The 19846-nt window shown below is 41.3% G+C and overlaps 1 protein-coding gene across 1 annotated transcript in view; it reads right to left on the reverse strand.

Annotated features, from left to right (window-relative positions):
* The window catches only part of LOC128895247 (B-cell lymphoma/leukemia 11A), a 77621-nt gene extending 59431 nt beyond the window's left edge, over window positions 1–18190 (reverse strand). The window contains exon 1 of the mRNA XM_054157681.1: window positions 14539–18190. Coding sequence (XP_054013656.1) covers window positions 14539–14575 — 37 coding nt within the window. The 5' untranslated portion in view covers window positions 14576–18190. The remainder of the gene's footprint in view (window positions 1–14538) is intronic.
* Window positions 18191–19846: the final 1656 nt, after the last annotated feature.

The raw sequence follows: 19846 nt of genomic DNA on the forward strand, positions 1-19846 counted from the left end.
AATATTTTTCACTGCCCCTTCTGCGCGTCAACTCTTATTCATACCTTTGTACTTTTTTTAAAAATTGATACGAACTCTCTGGATTACTTAATATATTACGATATACATGTATGTACTAAATCATATAATATATAATACATCCTATACAATATACGTAATGAAATATTCATACATATGCCATACAATATATTCAATAGAATATTCATACATCATAAGCAAAATTCTAATAGTTTCTCCTCAAATAAAAAAAATAAAAAGGGAAAATACTTTCAGGACAACCCAATATTTTCCACAACCCCTTCTGCGTGTTAATTCTCATTTAAACCGACCCCTTACATTCGCCAGACGTTTCACCCTCACAAATTAACATCCTACGTATCTTACTTAACCCCAAAAATCCCTACATTCAGACATCAATCGACGATCCGGGGCATCCCTCGACTCGTCAGAGAAAAACGCGAGTCTATCCACGGCTCGGCGTTCTTAACCCCGTTTTAAGGGATCACCCACGGAGTCCAATAAGCCTGGGCTCGCGAACGAGCCCGACGACATCGTATTTCAGCCGAAATTGCCCAACGGCAGATTGGATGGACGATATACAGCTCGAGTTCGGGAAAGATAGCGCGATGAGAAGCTGTATCGACATCGTCTGTCCCGGCGTCTAAGGACGACGATTTAAGGAAAGTCTGTCCCCCTCCTGGCCTATCCTTGCCAGGATGGCTAATTAATTTCTACTCCTCGGGAGTCCCCGTTTCTTCCTGGTAATGGATTTAATTACTTCTGCCGTCGAATTCTACCGTGGACGAGCGTTCCTAACGGAGAAGAACTCCGTCTGTGTACTCTTGGCAAAGAATTACGCGATCGCCCGGTTATTAAGTCGCACCGGTCCAGGTATAACGGAGCACCGGTGGGTACGCGAACGTTACGGGTCTCTTATCTTATCAGCCAACTATTTCCAAACGACATCAGACGCCTCGACTCGAACCGCGAGAGCACGAGCGCGAGAGCTAATGGTCGCGACGCGGTGTTTACTCTGCGACGGTGTTAATTCGCTACCATCGCTTGGAAAATCGACTACGAACGTCTTAAATTCATAGACATGGCTCACGGACGTTGGGAAATTCATGGACGTTCACCTGAGTACGCGAAAGCTTTTTTAGGGAACTTTTATTTTATTTTATTAGGGGAGGTTTCGTCGAGATTTTTCGTTCGGAATTGATGTTTATTGGCAAATTTCTAGGGGATCGAGAAGTTATTTTAATTAGGAGTTTTTGAAAATTAAGTGTTCTTTGGTTATTAAGAATTTATGAATGTTATTGTTTAAAGGAATTTTGTGTTGCATTTTTGAAAATTAAAAGCGTTCTCTGTTCGGTAAAATCGAATTTATATAACTCGTTTGAGGATATTTAATAGAAATATTATATTATTTTATGAAAATAATTTCTATATATAAATGCTTTTACAACTATGAATGAATAAACGAAGTCTAGAAATTCTATTTTATTATAACTATCCGATTTGATCCCAGCCAAATAACACCTCCAAAAAAAAGAAATTGAAAACGAAGTTTCATAAAATCAAAGATGACAAACTATACATTTTTATTTATCGTTTAAATGTGATTCATTTATATAGTTCATTTGTGAGTATTTAATAGAAATATTATATTACTTTATACAAATAATTTCCCTTTTGTCCCTTTGGTCCTAGCCAGACAACCTCCAAAAACAAATTGAAAACGAAGTTTCATAAGATCGAGAATGACAAACTATACATTTTAATTTAAACTATCATGATTTCCAAGTCTTCATAAGTGATGCGCGACAGCGAAAGTTTCGAGGCACCGAGGAAACACTTTTTCGCTGTCCAGTGGCAAGCGTCAACGCAACGTCGGACGTCGATTGGGCAGGTGGTGCCATCTATCTCGAACGCCCTTCCGGAGTCGATCGATTCCTCGTAAACATTCCCGTTATTTATGAACTAATCCACGACGAGACAACGGAGACGAGATCGTCTATGCTTCGATCGTTTCGGGTCTCCCAAGAATTCTCTCCCCTCTTCATTCTCGAGAGGACTTTTCCCTCTCGTTAGACTCGCGACGCATCGCCATTGTGACCGTCACAGACGCGTTATCATCTATTAGCCAAAATACTTGACGAAAAGTTTCGAAATTTCTTTCCCATTGGATTTTAAAATATCTAAAATCTATCGAAAATATCTAAATCTCGATTGACCAGGTTCAATCGTACAAGTGTCGGAAACCTTGTTTTTATCAAAATAAAAAATGTTTAGAATCGATTCAGTAGTTCCAATACCTTCTACATTCTAACAAATTTTACCTCTTTATAATGTTAGTGTAGATATAGATATAAATTACAATCGAACGTTTAATGTCACTCATCGGTGAGTTACTTTAGAATCTCGTTGGGAAATGAAACAAGTCAAAGCACTGAATAAAGACAGAAGAAAGAATATTTTCTGATAATACAATCGTAAGTTGAAGCAGTCATCGTGTAAAAAGCCGCCATAATTGCTGACTGAAAATAGAATAAAATTAGTCAGAGGCAGAATGCTGCCTTTTCTTAGAGTTCAGAAAACAATGTTAACAATGTTGTCCGTGCAAGCGTATACAATTACGTATCGAATTTTATTGAACGATATCAAACCTGAAAAATTAACCTCACTTTAGGCATTACAGTTAAAGACAACTTTAGCTTCGGCTGCTCGATTTCAAACGGAACTTTCCTTTTCACTTAATAAATCTGATGATACGACCGCTACAATAAATTTAATCAGTACAATAAAAAGGTAAGTTTGAGTGAAATGTACCCAATTTTATTGCCCCAAGAAAAAACTAAATGGCTCTTAATAAAGTTTGTCGCATTTCAATCGGTAGCGTACTCGCGTCCCATAATTCCCATAATCGCACCGTAATGCAGGCGGCTAACAGAGGGGACAGGTTATGTCTCGGCTCTAGAGCGTTTCGTCAGGCGAAAGCAATTTTATCAGTCGTCTCGAAAACCGTGACTCGTTAATTGACGCAATTACGCCCGCATAGCAGGACACCTCGAGCCGCGGCGTCCTGCAAAGCCTCCCCGTGAGCGTCAGCATCGGGCCGGGGCACTCTCGAGGACGTTATTTAGCAAACAAAGATGAGTTTTACGCGCCCTTGCCGGCACGTGCGCGGCATATGCGCGTTTTCTATGCCCGCGCGCTTTAAACATTGTCTTTGATGCGGCCCGTCGGAAGCCCTTCTTCATCTCGCGATGATCTTCGTCCCACCTCTTCATCATCCACGCGTTTTCTCTCTTCCTCCTCCTCTGTCCTCCTCTGCTCCTATCGCAAGACTCTCTCAGACTCTCTCTCGCTCTCTCGTTAGCCCCGGCGGCACCGGGAGCAAAAAACTACTTTGATTTGATTTCTCAGATTAACCTCTCGGAGCGTCGGGCGCGTGGTGAACCCTTCTCCGGATCCTCCGTCTCCTTTTGTCCTCCTCTGTCCTCTGCGAGCCTCTCCTATCTCTTTGGAGGTAGCACGTGGCCAGGTAAGAACTCTCTCGGTTGATCGTGCAACCGGAGGGCCCCGACTTCTGATCCCAGAAACACGCGAGCTATGCAAAAAGTCCTCCCAACACGAGCCACGCTAATGGGGCACGCTTCGAAAAATGATTTCTTATGGAATCAGCCGGGAAATCGATCGATCGCGGACGCTGTCGGTAGGGGGGTCAATTTTTGACGTTTCGTGACCTAAGAGGTCAGGAATGGTCGAATTGTTTACATATTGGTTTGCCTGGAAAGTCTATGCCGATTTTTGGTAGGTGGTACAGGTCTGAATATATTGTAAAGGTTGAAAACAAGTAACATGCGTATATCCCTTAAAACGTGGAAAGATTGTGGAACAAAATGGTACTTATATAATTCGATTAATATATATATAAAAAAAATATATCAAAAATTCAAATGTGTCTTTGAAGTTTTCTTAAAAATTGACACGAACTGTCTGGACAACCTAATTAAATTAAAATAGCCTTCATTCGATTGAATTGTTTTGTTTTCTCGTACTAATGTCATTTAATTTTTAGGATTATCTTGGACTGACATTGCCATGGAAAAAAATTCCAATAGTGCAGTTTTCGAGGTGAACTGGTCTTTCTTAGCGTTGGTCATTTTTAAATTTTGTGTCCTCGATTGTGCGCCTTAGGTCTGAAAGGGTTAAAATATTATGAATACTGCCGGGGAATTCTTTTCGATTGGGAATTGTTTGGAGAAGACATTTTCCATTCGGAGCACGAGTGACTGTTTAGGCGACTCGAGTTTCGAATGCTTGGATACCTTTGATAGTTTCCTTAAGTGAAATTTATGTTTTTTAAATAATTGAGAGCAAAGATCACTCAAGTTTAGTCTCATTCAATCCTCTCGAACTTAAAGGGAGACTTCCAGTTGCTATTAGTCAAATTCCAATTAACCCTCTATGGGCCAAACTTTTTTTTTTAGAAGACATTTTGCGATTTACTTTGATATTTCAAGTTGATGGTGCAACCAACCATCATCTATACTGTTAATGGTTATCAGAGACATTATATTTCATAATTAGGAATTATAAGTCGTCTTGTGAGGAAACTAAAATTATTTCGTAAAATATAAAATATATTATATTATAACAGAGGGCTAAGACTTATAGAGACATGTGTTAATCAAAATAAAAATCATAAACGTTTCTATGTTACCATCATTTACGTTCGTATCGTATCATCTTACCTAGCTGTGACCTTTAATTTATACCTAACCCTAACTTTAATACAATCAATTTCTAAAAGGGAAACAAACAGAATACAAACTGAAAACAATTGTTTCGAAAGAGGTTTAAAGCTGTGTGGGATCTTCTAAAAATTCTCTGCATTGAAAATCGCGTTTCTGTCAACGCTGTCCAGAAGGATAAATAATAAACGAGTAGCGTCGTCGTGATCTCCTCTACGCTGCGGTTCTATTTTTCATCGTGGAGGAAGAATAATTGGCGTGCATCGGAGGCAAGTCGCTCGACACTTTATTCTCTTGGGCTGTTGTGTTAATATTTCGCTCGGTTCAATGCTGTTTTGTATTCGAACATTCTGTGTTCGAGCAGCTGTTTCGACATTCCTTGGATGGAAGCGTCATCGCGGCCGCTGCGACACGCGAAATACGATTCGTATCTTAATTGGGAATTTGCTTATCCAGATAAGAGGCCGTTACATCGTGTATTAAATCCGATCGTTGATCATCGACGCGCGAAAGAAATTCGATTTGAGGTGACGAGAGCGAATTGCGAGGAGCAAAGATGCCGAGAGCAAGAATTATGGCATGGATATATTATAGCCTTAATTAAAAAAAAGATTATGAATACCGATGGGGAATCCTTTTCGATTGGATAGAGACAGAAATTTTCCATTAGGAGAATATTAAAATGTCTGTTTGTTTATATGGATTTATTCTCCGAGGATCATTAAAATATTGGGTTGCTTCACATTGTGATGAATTATTTATTATAAATGGCGAAATTACACGAAATTTCCTTGTGGTTATACTTTATTACACGTTTATTACGTTTCAGTGCTTGAAACGTTTAATTAAATAAAATTTATATTCTTTGGAAAATTGAGAGCAGAATGAATGTCAACGATAGACCAAATCTCCCTATAATAAATGCTATAAAACTACTATAATATTTACAATCCATGCATTATTTATTCGTTATGATTGGAATCTTTATTATACCAATTCTGTTATTAATTTGCCTCTACGTGTTCAGGTTGTAATATAAAACATCTCGGGATGCAAATTTTATTGACATTATTTACCAAACAGAATTTAAATTTAAGTCAGAGCTTGAATCGAAGCAACCGCTACTTTCTTCCAAAGTATTTCCGCCATTGTGATACGAGCACATTGATACCCCTCCGAATTGAAATCTTTTAAAATAAATAAAATATGCGCGCGCTTGCTTCGTGAATAATTCTATTGCCGAAGGTTTCCTTCGTTTCCTGGCGATGCGAGCGTGTAAATAAATGGCAAACCGTTGAATATGAGACGTTCGATTCATTTAATTTTTCTTCGCAATCGCGCTCATTATATTCGATAAATTCCCAGTAAATACGATTGTAGCCTAGCTTCGAAACACCATGTAAACTAATTATATCGACATGGTTACACGTCTTCTTTTATAACTTTATCTCGAACAATAATATGCATCCGAGGATAAAATTTCTCCTTTCATTTCCCTTGAATGTAGAGATACTCGCACAAAAGATATTTTTCCATTCTTGCTGACGGAGAGCAGGAGAACCGATTCGCAAACAAATTTATTAAATCGAGTCGAACTAATTCATTCCTCGCAAACTGTTGTTCATTATAATATAAAAAAAGAAAGAAAATATATGCATTAATTCCGTCGTGCAATGAGTAAGTAAACAAAGAAATAATTATAATCGAGTAAAAATTCTTTAACTGCTTGGCAACTATACTGTAAATATTATTTCATGTACCCAAGCTAAAGAAAACATCAAGTACCCAAACTTTTTATAATTTTATAATTTTAATTACTCAGAAATAAACTGAGAAATTAGACGAAGGGGTGAACCAACCAAAACCAGTTGTTGGTATTTACGAAGCAAGAAAGAATAAATATAATATGCATTAACACTTTATCTACCGGCTTATTTAGAAATTGTTCGCAATTTAAAAAAGAATTTTCTGCATTAGCATATGTCAATCTAGGCTGATAATAACTCCGCCATACTGTTACTAGGTACAGTGACAGCCACGTCTGTTTTCAAAAACTGAGCCATCAATACAGTGAATAAATTCCAGAAGTTAAACACTGGAACTAAAAAGCCTAAATAAAGGGTCAATAAAATGTTAATAGAATTCTCTAAGTGTTAACCCTTCAAGTTCTCCCCAAGCGTGCTTTCAGTCATTTGTATGCAATTTCATAATTATTCAAAAATAAACAGTAAAACTACAGATTGAAAGAGTAAACCGACCAAAAATCTGTATGCTCTCGATTTCCACGGAGCTCCGTCGAAGAAAGTTGTACGATAAGCGTCGCATAGCCCGATTTCCAAGCGTGGAAATTCGCGAAGACGCGGTTACCTTGAAATCGGAGAGGTAATTGCGCGAGATAGGTGTTTGCGCCAGTTGGACTGCCATGCGAACGCGCGATCTATTTACTTCGTCATAGCGTATGTAGGACGGGCGAGAAGGTAGATAATCGCGACGTAAACAGGAGACGTTCGTTTCTGGGAAGAGGATAATCCGCATTTCCAAACAGAAATTTAAAGCTTACAGTCGCCGAAATCGTGTACGTCGAGCGCTTGATGATATTCGTTCGAAAGGCGAACGTTCCACGGTTGTACGATCTTTCTGGAATTAATTCGAAAATAAACATCCGACGGTTTCCGCGAGCGGAAGAAAAGAGAGATGAAGACGCGTTCACGCTAAACGGGAGCGTGGTTTAGATTTTCAGACCTCGATTGGGGACAGCAAGACGTTAATTCGAAATTCTTTTAACCCATTCACTGCTAGGCAAATTTAAAGAGTTTCGACTTGGGCGTGAAGATTTTATATGGATGCGTAATCTTTGTTGTTATTTTGGTAATAAAGAGTGATATTACATTTTTGTTTTGAACAGAAAATTTATCATCTTCATTTGCAATGATTCGTGGCTCAAGAGGCTATAAACTTATCTCTTGAGTAATAGCAATCGATTCGAAGTACGAGACATCTTGGTAGTTGGCAGTGAATGGGTTAAGTCAAAATTCATTTTCTGCTTTGAATTTATAAAATGTAACAATCCTTCAAGATGGACGTCAATTTTTAAGTCTTGATAAATTTATGGTAAGTAGAGTGGGAATGTTTATGCGAATTCAGATTTTTATAGCTAGAGAAAAAGAATATAAGATAATAGTTAATAAAAAATTGTCTGAATAATTATTTTCATTGTAATAAGCATATTGTATCATATATTATTATGATCTCCTAAATGGTATACTAAGTATGTTGATGTTTTAAATATTTTTGCATTTCAATGGATTTGCCATAATTGCGTAGACATTTCGGAGTTTTGGTCCTCTTTCATCTAATTAGATTACGAAAATCATTAATAAGTAGACTTGTGCAACTGTGAAGTATTTGTTTATACACTTGTTCCATCGACTGTCTTGTTTAAATGTACGAACCTTAATGGTCGATAAATCGAGCCGCATTGTTTGCTAATCGAAGCCTGTGCACAAATTAATTTTGTATAATAATAATACTTTATAACCAATGCACAGACTAATCGAGAATTAACAATTCACTTGTGTTGTCATGTCCAGGCTCCTTCCGTCCGACGGATAGCATCATTCAACCTCACGATGGCAAATAAATTCAATAATTTTTCCTCATAATCTTACAAAATTCATCTTCTAAACCATATCTTTATCTAATATCATAAACATTCTTTCCTAGACAATTTAACAATTCTAATTACTCGTAAATAAATCGTGAAATTAGTCACGTTAGAGTTAATTCCATGCCAACACCGTTTCCTACCACCCCGATCGTTCCACCTGACGATAAAAAAATCCGCGATGAACAAAAAGAAAAAAATTCGAAACAGAAGACGACCAATCCTAAACATCACATCCACTCCCAATAAATCTGTCAGTTCTCTCCCTCCATGGACCTAAACACAGAAGCAAATTACTCCATAATCTCACCGTATCACTCCAAGGATCTCGTCCACCGATCCTCCACCCCGAAACGATCTCCCCCGGTCTCGATCGTTCACAAACATACTCGAATCGCGTGCCATCGATCCTGAAAGTTCATCGTCGTACCGGCTTCGCGTCGGACACGCGTGCGCCGCCGTTCAACCTTTCGCACAATCCTGCCATTCAAGCTGTATCACTCAGGCACTGACAGGAGCCAATCACCGTCGTTGGTCAATCGCGGAGGACACCAATCATGGCGGCCCACCACGAAGTCCGTTTCCGATTTCCCGAATACGGTACTTCATGGCTCGTCGATCTTGAGTATCGAGAACGCCGACCGATCGAGATCGTCGATCGATCCATGCACTCTTAAACGGGGAGTTTGTCATCCCCTTCGAACGGACCGACGGGGTTAATCGGTGGAGGAATATTCCGGTATCTTTTCGCGGCGGCGTCATCGCGCGAACTAAAGAATATCGCAGTTGTAATTAAGAAAACGGAGCCGCCGCCGCCGCCGCCGCCGCTGCCTCTCCGTGGGAGGGGGCCGAGGGGGTGCACCGGAGGCTCGAGGCGACGCGGGGGATGGCGCGAGCCCCGTCGGGGATGGAAAAGTCTGTGAAAAACGCGCGCATGACAATGCCGCCCCACCTTTTCGTCCAACCCCCCGCCGTCGCTCTTCTTTCTCCACCTCCGCCTTGGCCGCCACCTTCCTCGTCTTTTTCTACCCCCCTCGACCCCTGTGGAGGGGGTCCCGTCGAGGTACTAATTAAAAATTCAACCGTCGACGAGTCCCTTCCAAGACGTTGGCGCGCTTTTCCCGCTTTCTCCCCTCCTCCTTCGATCCTTCCCCGTTTTCATTCATTCCTTCTTTCCCTTTCTCTTTCCTTCGAACCTTCGCCTCCTCCTCCCCCCCCTCCCCCACCGGCCCTCTTCTTCCGCCCCCGCTGCCTTCGCGCCGTTCCGCGTCGCCTTCGAGACCTCCGCGCGCCTTTTATTTTCTTCCGGCCGCGGCCACGCGACCGCCAGCCGATTTTCCGCGCCGTTTTCCGACCTCGGACGGGGGCGAACTTTTCCTTCGATAACGGTTAAACGAAGGAAGTTGAGGGCTCTCTTATTGTGGAGGTAAACTGAGGGATCGAATGTCGGTATTGTTTGAAGTTTGTAGGAAAGATTTTGTTTTCTTTTTTTTTACTTATTAGTGAAATTTCGAAAAGCGTCGAAATAATAGTGCTCATTAAGAGGATATTATACATCCTGTTAGGGAAACCTTTTCGATTGGGTAAAGTCAGAAATTTTTCATTCATGGGATAATATCGAAATGTCTGTTTGTTTATATGGATTTATTCTTCGTGGATTATTAAAATATTGGGTTTCTTTGCATCGTGTTTAATTATTTATTACGAATGATGAAATTACACGAAATTTCCTTGTGGTTTTATTTTACTGAACGATATATTGTCCATGTACTTTTTTTTTCTTTTTTGTAGTACTTAAATCGACTTTGACATACAAGGATGCTGTCTCATTTTAGTGTTGTTTTGTATTTTTTTAAATTGAATGCAAAAATATTTCACGAAGCATTAAAGTGAATGCTATATAAAAGACTTGTGGTAAATTTTGTGTTAATATTGTATGTTTAAAGTACACAAATTTGTTAATTTTAAAAGCTTTAATAACTTTTATGCACATTACTGTATCTTTGAAGATAGAGTGGAAGATTTCCAAAAAGATCTTAGGAGTACCTAATTCCCTATTCTAATAAGTCTTCCCAGGAATTGCATGAAAAACGTTGCCAATGAGTTGCTAATTTCAGAAAGAAGTCCAAGATAGGTACATGCTTCAACTTGACTGGTTTGGTAGTTGTTGAGGGGCAATTATATTTTCTGTGGAAGGGGGATGAAGTTTAAATTTAGGAATCAAGTACTTGAGCCTCTTTTAGCATTTTGGGAGCTTCCGTGGTAGAGCTTCCTTTAGTAGAATAAAGCATGATCTGCCACCTTAAGCAGAATCTTCAAGAATTCTCGAGTGTTTCGTATAAGTCATCTTCCGTACATTCTAAAATATCCAAAAAAGTATAAATGTTTCTTCGAAAACTCCAATTCAGTTAGATAATTTCAAATGCACTGAGATGACTCGAGTAAAGGAGTTCAAAATTCATGAGTATCGACGATAACTAATCTAGACACTCATCGTTCAATTCAAGAATAAATTCACATTGCCTGAAAGTGCACGTCTCACACTCGTTCTATTTGATAACGTTAATAACCAAATCATCATGACTATTTCATACGCATATTATATAAAGCATATTTTAGCTTCAACCTCCATTTCGACTAAAATTGATCACATCCTGTAGCCATAATCTGAATGAGAATAAATTTTTTCAATTATCAAAAAGAAAACATTATATATTAAAGCATCTTTCGAGCACCTTCGACATATCAATTTCACACGCGGTTCATCAACTCTAGGTTCTTAGACGTTCTATTGCCATTAATAGCTGAGAAGAATACCTTCGAGGATCACACTCAATTCTGTTCATACTGTCTTCAGTGTATCTATAATAATTAATATAACGGAATCGTTTCAATTTCCTCCCAGTTCTTCAGCTGCCAATGACTGAATGAATTTGATTTCCGAGCTACTGAAGAACCTAAACATTCGATCATTGGCTTTTCTAGCAGAACTAAATAAAGATCCTAATTCGCTCACCATCTTCTTTTCTAGCAGAACTAAATAAAAATTATCCTGATTCTTTCACCATCTTCTTTTCTATCAGAATTAAACAAAAATTATCCTTATTTACTCCCCATCTTCTTTTCTACCAGAACAAAATAAAGATCATCCTAATCCACTCACCATCTTCCACGAAAACTAAAAAAAAGACTACTCCGATTGAAATCTTAATTCACTCGCAATCTTCTTCTCAACCAAAACTAAACGAAAATGAACCCTGTCGAAATCCTTAACCCCACGTTCGACACATTCTTGTCCCCCCACAGGGGTTATCAAGAGTTCAGTTGCCGAATTACCAGGGCGGCTAATATCCCAGCTGCAACGCGGCTCTACAAACACGCCATTAAGGATTCTCTAGCGAATACGTCATGCTCGCGATAGAACAATGCTTCAGCGAGAGATCGATGAAACAGGACTTGCATTTTAAACACGCCCTAAGATCGCTGGGCGACGAAAGATCAAACGTCGACGGACTGTCAAACGTTCGATCGACGGAGAACCGTTTGATAGGACAGAAAACATCGAGTGCACTTGGATTCATAGCGATTTATACCGAAGAGTTCTTTCCCTAGTGTCCTCGTCGAAGGTGCCTCCTGACGTTAACGCTTTAGCTACCGGAAGCCTATTCATGGGATTAATTCCAGAGCCTACGGTGCTTTCAGTTGTCAACTTACGATGATCAATCGGAACGGCGAGACAGGGTGGAGTGTGCGTAAGTTGCTCTCGTGCTAATCAGAATGATGTATCGCGCGAAAAAAGTGCTTCGTTTTGCATAGATACGAATTCTGGAAGGTCCTCGAAGTATCCACCTCGCATTGTCCGATCATTGTCCGATTAATCCAATAAACAAAATTACTCGATTCGAAACGCGATTCTACAATTTGTACTCGTATAGTTCTGCTTGTAAGTTCTACTCGGAAATTAGAGAACGGAGGGGTGTTCAGTCCTGAGGGACAGATCCAGGACATCGCCGTGCATTCGTGCCGAAACAGACGAGAGTCTAAAGCGTTATCACGCGTAGATTAGTGCATCGTAACGTGGCATTTAAAATGTTTTGGGATGAGACGCGGGTGAATAAACCAAAACACCGTGGCAGCAATAACAATATTTATTAGAATTGGATGGCTCTACTTAGCGTTTCGTTATTCCTCATCCAAGAATCTGGCAACGGTCACTTTTATAGATTTGGTGATTCCTCTGACCGATCCAAATTTCTAGCGATCGTCATTTTGGTTGCCAGGAGTTCGGTCAGCTAACATACAGTCAGAAAGCCTTTGTTACGTGATACGCAAGCCACCACGATGTTATTCGAAAGTAACAGAATTTCGCGATCGTACACACTCCTGCGCGACAGGCTTTCGCGTTTTTGCACCTAAATGGGCCAGGAGCCGAGGTGTTGACATACCTACGGTGTGTTTACAAATTCGTACCAGATTAATGTACAGTAACATAGGGAAGTCTTTCGTTTAGGTGTTACATAAAAGTTCCAGGAATTCTCCCGCGTATTTGTACCTAAATCGGCAAATAGCTTAAGCTGGTTGACTCCAGGCGAGATTATTACGTTCTGCTATGGAAGCTCTTCCTTCCAAATATTATTTAAACGTCACAGATCCGTGGCTGAATTGTTACTCTACCTACGAGCTGATGTTCGGTGATATTAATACAAAAAAATCATTTTTCTAAGTTTTATTCGAAAACGGGAGAATTAAATCTGAGAAGGTGGATAGCTGGACTTCAAGCTGCTGGACGGTTAACGTTTATGGCAGGCAAGACTTTTATGCTCTAATTATAGAAAATTCTTTTAGTAAGTATTTCTTAAATGTCAGAGACCTTCAGGACCTGTAACTGAATTGTTAATACACCTAGAAGCTAACTTTTTCCTTATTTTCACATACTTTGTTCGATAACTGTCACCAGGACTTGGCTGCGCGACACGTACCGACGATTCACTTTATTCTCACTTGTAACGGATCGTTTTAAGAAATTATTCAATCGATTGTCGTAATTACGATTGGGCGATCTTATTTAACACTAGAATTACGAAGTACGTCAAAATATTTACTAAAGTTGATCCATTATTAAGAACGGCCTCATCGTAATTATTGGGGATAATTATTCTAGTGGAGAATTAATTTTATTGATAGATCTCGGTAGTTTTACTGCTAATATAGAAAACCATTCTTTTAAATACTTTCTAAAAATTAAAGAATCGCAATCCCAATGTCGACTAGCTTACTCCAATTTATATTGTCTACTACAGAAACTAGAATGGTAGCCCTTAACATACCCGAAAGATAAAAAACTCTTCTTAAAACTGTTTCCTGGACGTTACAAACTTGTAGCCACAATCATGGCTCGCTTAAAATTTACTACTTCTATTATCGAAAGGTCTGTCACTTCAAACATACCCCGAACAAAGAAAATCCTTCTTCTACTTTCTAAACGTTACAAACCATCTGTCTTGACTCGCAACTTCCACATAATACCTTCTGCTACAAAAATCCCTGTGATTCGCGAACAACAGATCAATTCACATTTAATCGAATCAGCAGCTAGCGTATTAACCACTAACATACTCTAAGTGTAAAAAAATCCTTCTTCAAAGTGTCTCCTGAACGTTGCAAATCTGTAGCTACAGTTTCAACCCCCCTGAACACATTTTCTATTACCCAAAGGTGTCTAATTCTCAAGAACCGATGTTTAATCGAATCAGAAGCTAGAAAAAATCCTTCTGTCCTAAACGTTAACGACCCCTCTTCTTTATCTCGACTCGCAACTCCCGATAAATACCTTTGGCTACAAAAAGTCCTGTCATTCGCGTGCAAAAAACCGACGTCCAGCCCCCGCGACAGGGAACGTTAAACGAGCCGCGGCGAAATTCGCGAAAAGTTTCGCTCTACTTTTCAAGTTCAGCTCTCCAGCGCTCGGTCGTTCGGTCGACGGCGCGCGTCGGAGTCTCAGGAATCCAAAAATAATGATATTTGTTCCGGTCGGGGCGACGGATGCCCCCGGCATTCATCAAAACGATCTTCCGCGAGCGACGCTGAAGCGTCTCACGCGGGTTCTCTCGCACTCACCTTGCGCGATCCTGACCGCGGGCATTTTGATCCTCATGGTGGCGTTCTCGATGATCGCGGCGCGTCGCACGTCTGGAATTACGTATCCCTCGCCGGTCCAGGACGGAAAGGTGTCGTTTCGCGGCGGTCGTGGTGGATCCCGGTCGCGACGTACCCTCGAAAATCGAATCTTATTCCTTTTGTCCACGGGAGGCGAGAAGAAAAAGGGGGGGAGGCGACGACCACGCTCGAAGGAAGAGGCTCCTTCCAAGGGTAAGAAAAGAGGGAAGAGATCGTCACGCTTCAACCCTCCTCCTCCTCACCTCCGCCTCTCGCGAACGTGTCCATCCGTCGTTTCACCTGTTTCCAACTCGGCGAACTTCACTGGCTCCTCGGGGTACTCTCGCACCCCCGCGAACCCCCCGTGCGTTCTCTCTTTTTTCTCGGTACACTTTCAACTTGTCACCTGGATCCTGTTATCAGTCTATCCCGATCCTCTCGCGCACCTGGCCGCGACGATTACGGGATTGACAGCCGGCCGGGTCGCGCCTCTTCGTCAACTGACGTGCGTCCTCATGTTCCTCGGGACGACGCGCGTCGCGGCGCGCATACGACACCCGAGACAGAGCCGAGATACGCGATGGTCACGGGCCGCAGGTGGAAAACTGTCAGAGGTGGCCCGCGTGGCACAGGTGCCACCTTCGAGCTTGCCGCCAGGAGACGGTCTGTCCTGATCTTTTTCGATCCTATTCACCTCGAGTCTCTACGATCTCACCGTCACTCGGGGGTCTCGAATGATACCGAACACTCGGCGTCGGGGATGACTTCCGTCACACCGTGTCACGGGAACTCGCGGTCATCGAGGAATCGGATCACCTTGTTCACTGTTCACCTTGTTCACCGAGGGAACTCCGTTCAAAGACGATATGTAAATACGATAAAACGAACGTCTTGCACCGTGTTTCACGTTGTCTGCACTGGACGCACGAGTGGTTACGCGTCAGGGATCGAACTGTTGTTTCTCGACACGCGCCTCGAGTGTCTCGTTGCACCTTCGTTGACGGTGGTCCCTTTTGATTGCGGTCGCGTAGGACGCGTGTCCTGGTGTCTCGCGCGGGATGCCGCACGGAGGATGCTGGATGCCTGATGCCGGCGTGGACCAGAGCGACGATGGTCCAGCATGGGTCGTATCTCTGAGTGGACTGTGCCGGACGGTGCGCCTAGTCGTGCCGTGCGGGACCTGGTGTGTCGGGCACTGCGCTCGCTTCGGACGCGCTCGGTTCGCCTCGGCGCCGAGGCCGGACACCCCACGCGCTCTCGGGGTAGTTTTCACCCCCGTGGTGGGGGTAACGCGATCCCCCTCTCTCTCTCTCTGTGCGCCGGCAGCGGCGCTCGACGCTTTCTGTGGCTCGCTGCCGCTCTCCGTCCGTCCGTCCGTCCGTCCTCTCTCTCTCTCTGCCCGCTGGCATCTGCTCGTCTCTCGCGGCCTCCCTTCTCTCCGTCTTGCACGTACACGAACGGGGCTGATTGTGTACGCGCGCCGCGAGTTCGTCCCGTCCTTATCGGTGTTCTCGCTCGCTTCCTCCGCGCCTCGTCCGCTCCTCTGCCCACCTCGATCATTCTTCTCTGTTCAGGCTGTGTGTCGCGAGGCTCGCGGCTGCGGGAGAGTGTCGCTCGAGACGCGACGCGCGATATCCGTTCCTTGGGGCCGGGGGTAGAATTTCTTTTTTTTTTTCTTTTTTTTTCTGAGAGGGTAGTTGCCCCTTGTCGCGATGGCTTTTTTTTCGGTCGTCGCGGTCCTCGGGGGTCGAAAATTTGAAACGGAAGTGAGTAAGTGGGTGAAAAGGAGCACGGGGATGGAGCAATGTACGGAGGGGGTGGGTTTTTGATAGCGTGATCGAGGAGGATTGTACAATGTGTCGCGTATTTGGAATGTTTCGGTAGGAAATTATGTATAATTGACGAAAGATAACGGTTACTGCGCGCAGTGGAGGAGGTGGAAGGTGGAATTGTCCTGTGCTCGCCAATTGATAATCGCGAGAAAGTAAACCTCTGAATTGTAATGAACGTGGAATTTATGTTTTAACTTTTCAATGGTTTTAAGAGTATATAACTGTATAGCCGATCAATTTTCATTTTTCATGATTTTTGGTTACTCGTATGTTTCTCGAATTCCACACACACTTTGTTCGATAAGTGTCACAAGGACTTGTCTGCACCACACTTATCGATGATAATGGTTTCATAAATGTTTCGGTAGATCATTCTCATTATCCTATGTTCTACTACAATGGAGCAATATTATTTGATTCACTTAACTGTTAACGATGGTTTTATTACAATTTTTTCCAAAGTCAAATCGATACTCCTCACCCTAGATAATTTTTATTTAAAAATCGGAATTCGAACTTCCTGAAAGCACCTCTGTCCACTTTTTAAGGGATCATTTCCAGCGATCCCAGGGTGCCTCGATTTTCAACGGTTCCCTATCTTTTTACGAACGGGGGACGACGAGAGGGTGAATGGGGGTTTTCGAAAGTACCCAGGCCGTTATATTTCCAGAGGGGGCGATACGATTAACGCTGGTCAGGCGTTTAAATTGCCCGAGGTAATTTCTATGCGTGTTAACGCGACTTGGAGCGGCGCCAGGCTTTTGTTGACGATCGGTGTCACATTTGTTATACTCGCGTTACCCGTGGCCCGTTCTAAATTTCTTCGAGTATCCTTGCCGCCGGGACGGTCGTTACGCTACCGTTCTTACGCCTCCTTTTTCCTCGACTACTTGCTCGTTTTTGTTATATAAATGCGGCAGATGCGATTTACGCGACGGTTGGTCACTTTCACGGAGCTACGAGTGTACGCGCGTTTATCGAGAGCAGTTCCGATGAGCCCAGTTTATCCGCAGCCTCGAGTTACATACGGGTAACGTGTATTATATTCGATGACAGCTTGCATCGGGTTCATCCGATGAAAATGCCCTTACTGTCTCGAGTTTTTAGCGCAGACGAGGATCTGCGATCAAAATTTGTTATCGCGATTAGAAGTGGGCATCTGCGTTAATTAATTACGTTGCAGGTTCGATTTGATATTACGAAGGGCTAAGTAATACCACGCAGTTAAATATGATACGTTGGAAACGAAATAATTTACTTTGAATAATATGATTCGTTGGAAAAAAATTCTGGAAGCAAAAAATCTAATCACAATCTATACTTTATGGATACTTTTTAGTTTATTTACTGTCAGGAAACTATGGCGTCATTTGTGAATATTTAATACAGATGTGTAATTAAAGTCATTATTTCGTAATAAAAGCTGATATTAAATTTGTTTATTTCTTATTTTTGAATCTATAAAATATTAGATAAAATTTTACTATTATGATTTTTGATTTTAATATATGAATATTAAACAAAAATTGTAGCGTGCCTTTTTTAATGATTCCTAAATTCGTCCTTTAAAAAAAAGTAACACATGAAGTATTACATATAATGTTAATATCATAATTCTTCGTTTTAGAATATGAATATTATGTCGAATTTTAGTATGCTCTTTTTTAATAAGCCCTAATTCAAACGGCCATAAACATACTCCATAATCAATTGCGATTTTCCCTGCTTATTAATAAAGATCCAAGCATGATTTTATCGTCGTCCCTAATTCATCGAAGGACGTTTAAAACAGTCTATCGAGCGTGGCCCAAGGAAAGTCTCTCATTCGACTTTTAAAACGGACCGTTTAGATTCGTGCTGGTGGCATCCTTCCTGCATGAAGGAACGCTACGAACAATGATCACCGCTCGTATTCGTCACTAGCGACGCTATGGATTGGTCGGAGCGATTACCGATGCACGCTCGTCCCCTTCGAACTTCCCGTAAACACGTACACCGTTGAATCCGCAGAGAAAGTGGAGTAGACGAGTGTACGCAAGGAGATACCTGCTCTCTCACATTAATTATTCCGTGACTAAACCCTTCATCCACGGTGGGATCGATACCCGCGACGCGGATCTTTCCACGGGATTACTCGTCCAAGGATCGAGATCATGAGGCGGTGAGACGATCGAGAGGAACGTGGGCGGAGACATTAGCCCGAAAAATTTGGAAAGAATTACGGAAACTCGATGGTGGCTGGAATCTAACTCGCGCGTGTTCGTAGGTTTTATTTAGGGGGAATTATGTTGTACAGCTTCGTAATATTATACTGCAGTAATTCGAGAAATTTTTAATTAAAACACATCGTACATAATGAGTGTAATGTATTATGTATATAGTATGTATATATGTATGTTATTTATGAATTTATGTGAAGTATGAATGACAATTCAAACTTAATATACAAATTTGTATATATATAATAAAAAAAAAAATTGAAAGATAACCCTGTTTTTTATATGAAATATGTATATATAGATAATTATATTTATATGTTCTCTTTCTATTTGTCCTTTCCAATTTCATTTTACCAGGATACTATTAAAACGCTGTACTATTGAACAAACCAGTCAATATGTCTGAAATATGTTGTTAACATGACATAAACTACACTTTCTTTAAATTATTGAATTATTACCAATGCTTCTGCTACAATTTTGAATATCGATTATTAAAGCCAAATTGAGTCAAATAATATAAATAAATTATATAAGATGGCCCCTCTTCTGTAACATCAAATATCACCATAAACAAGTATTAATAACTCCATTATTATCGAAGCAATTTGAACGAAAAAATTCACGTATTCCCACCATACTTACACCAAATAATACAAGAAGTTTCAGTTCAACAAGTCTCAAACTTCTCCTCCCTCCAAAAAAAAAAAAATCACAAATGTTGTCCTAAAATTCTTCAATCGAGCCTAAATTGTAAAATAGAAGAAACACCCCTGTTGCCCTCCTAGCGCCCTTTAATTTCATCCGTAATCCCTCCTAGAGCCTGTTTTTCTGTTTTCTTTTCGCCCAAAAACCAGGGGGGAGGGCCACGAGTGTCGAGAACGTTTCCCAGGCCTCGGGGGTTGTTCTCGCCCGAAGGATCTGAAGTGACTTCCGACTAACCGATGGAATTATCTGTTGCGGGTCTTGCTAAAGGCTTTCGGGGGTCCTGGACAGTGTTCCACGGACCCGTTCCAGATATCTCGAGCAACCTCAGAAACGACACCGCGTCTGGGCGTGCACGGACTGCGAACGACGCGTTTCAAAAATCTATCTTTTGGGCGGTTTAAACAAAAAATTGAAGTCTTAACAGCGTGATACTTTACTGGTTTTTTTTCCAAAAGATGAAAAGTGAATGGATCATCTATTTAGAAAATAAATTCAAGTCTTAAAAGAATT

Source organism: Hylaeus anthracinus, unplaced genomic scaffold, assembly GCF_026225885.1.
Source record: "Hylaeus anthracinus isolate JK02 unplaced genomic scaffold, UHH_iyHylAnth1.0_haploid 5, whole genome shotgun sequence".
NCBI lineage: Eukaryota > Metazoa > Arthropoda > Insecta > Hymenoptera > Colletidae > Hylaeus > Hylaeus anthracinus.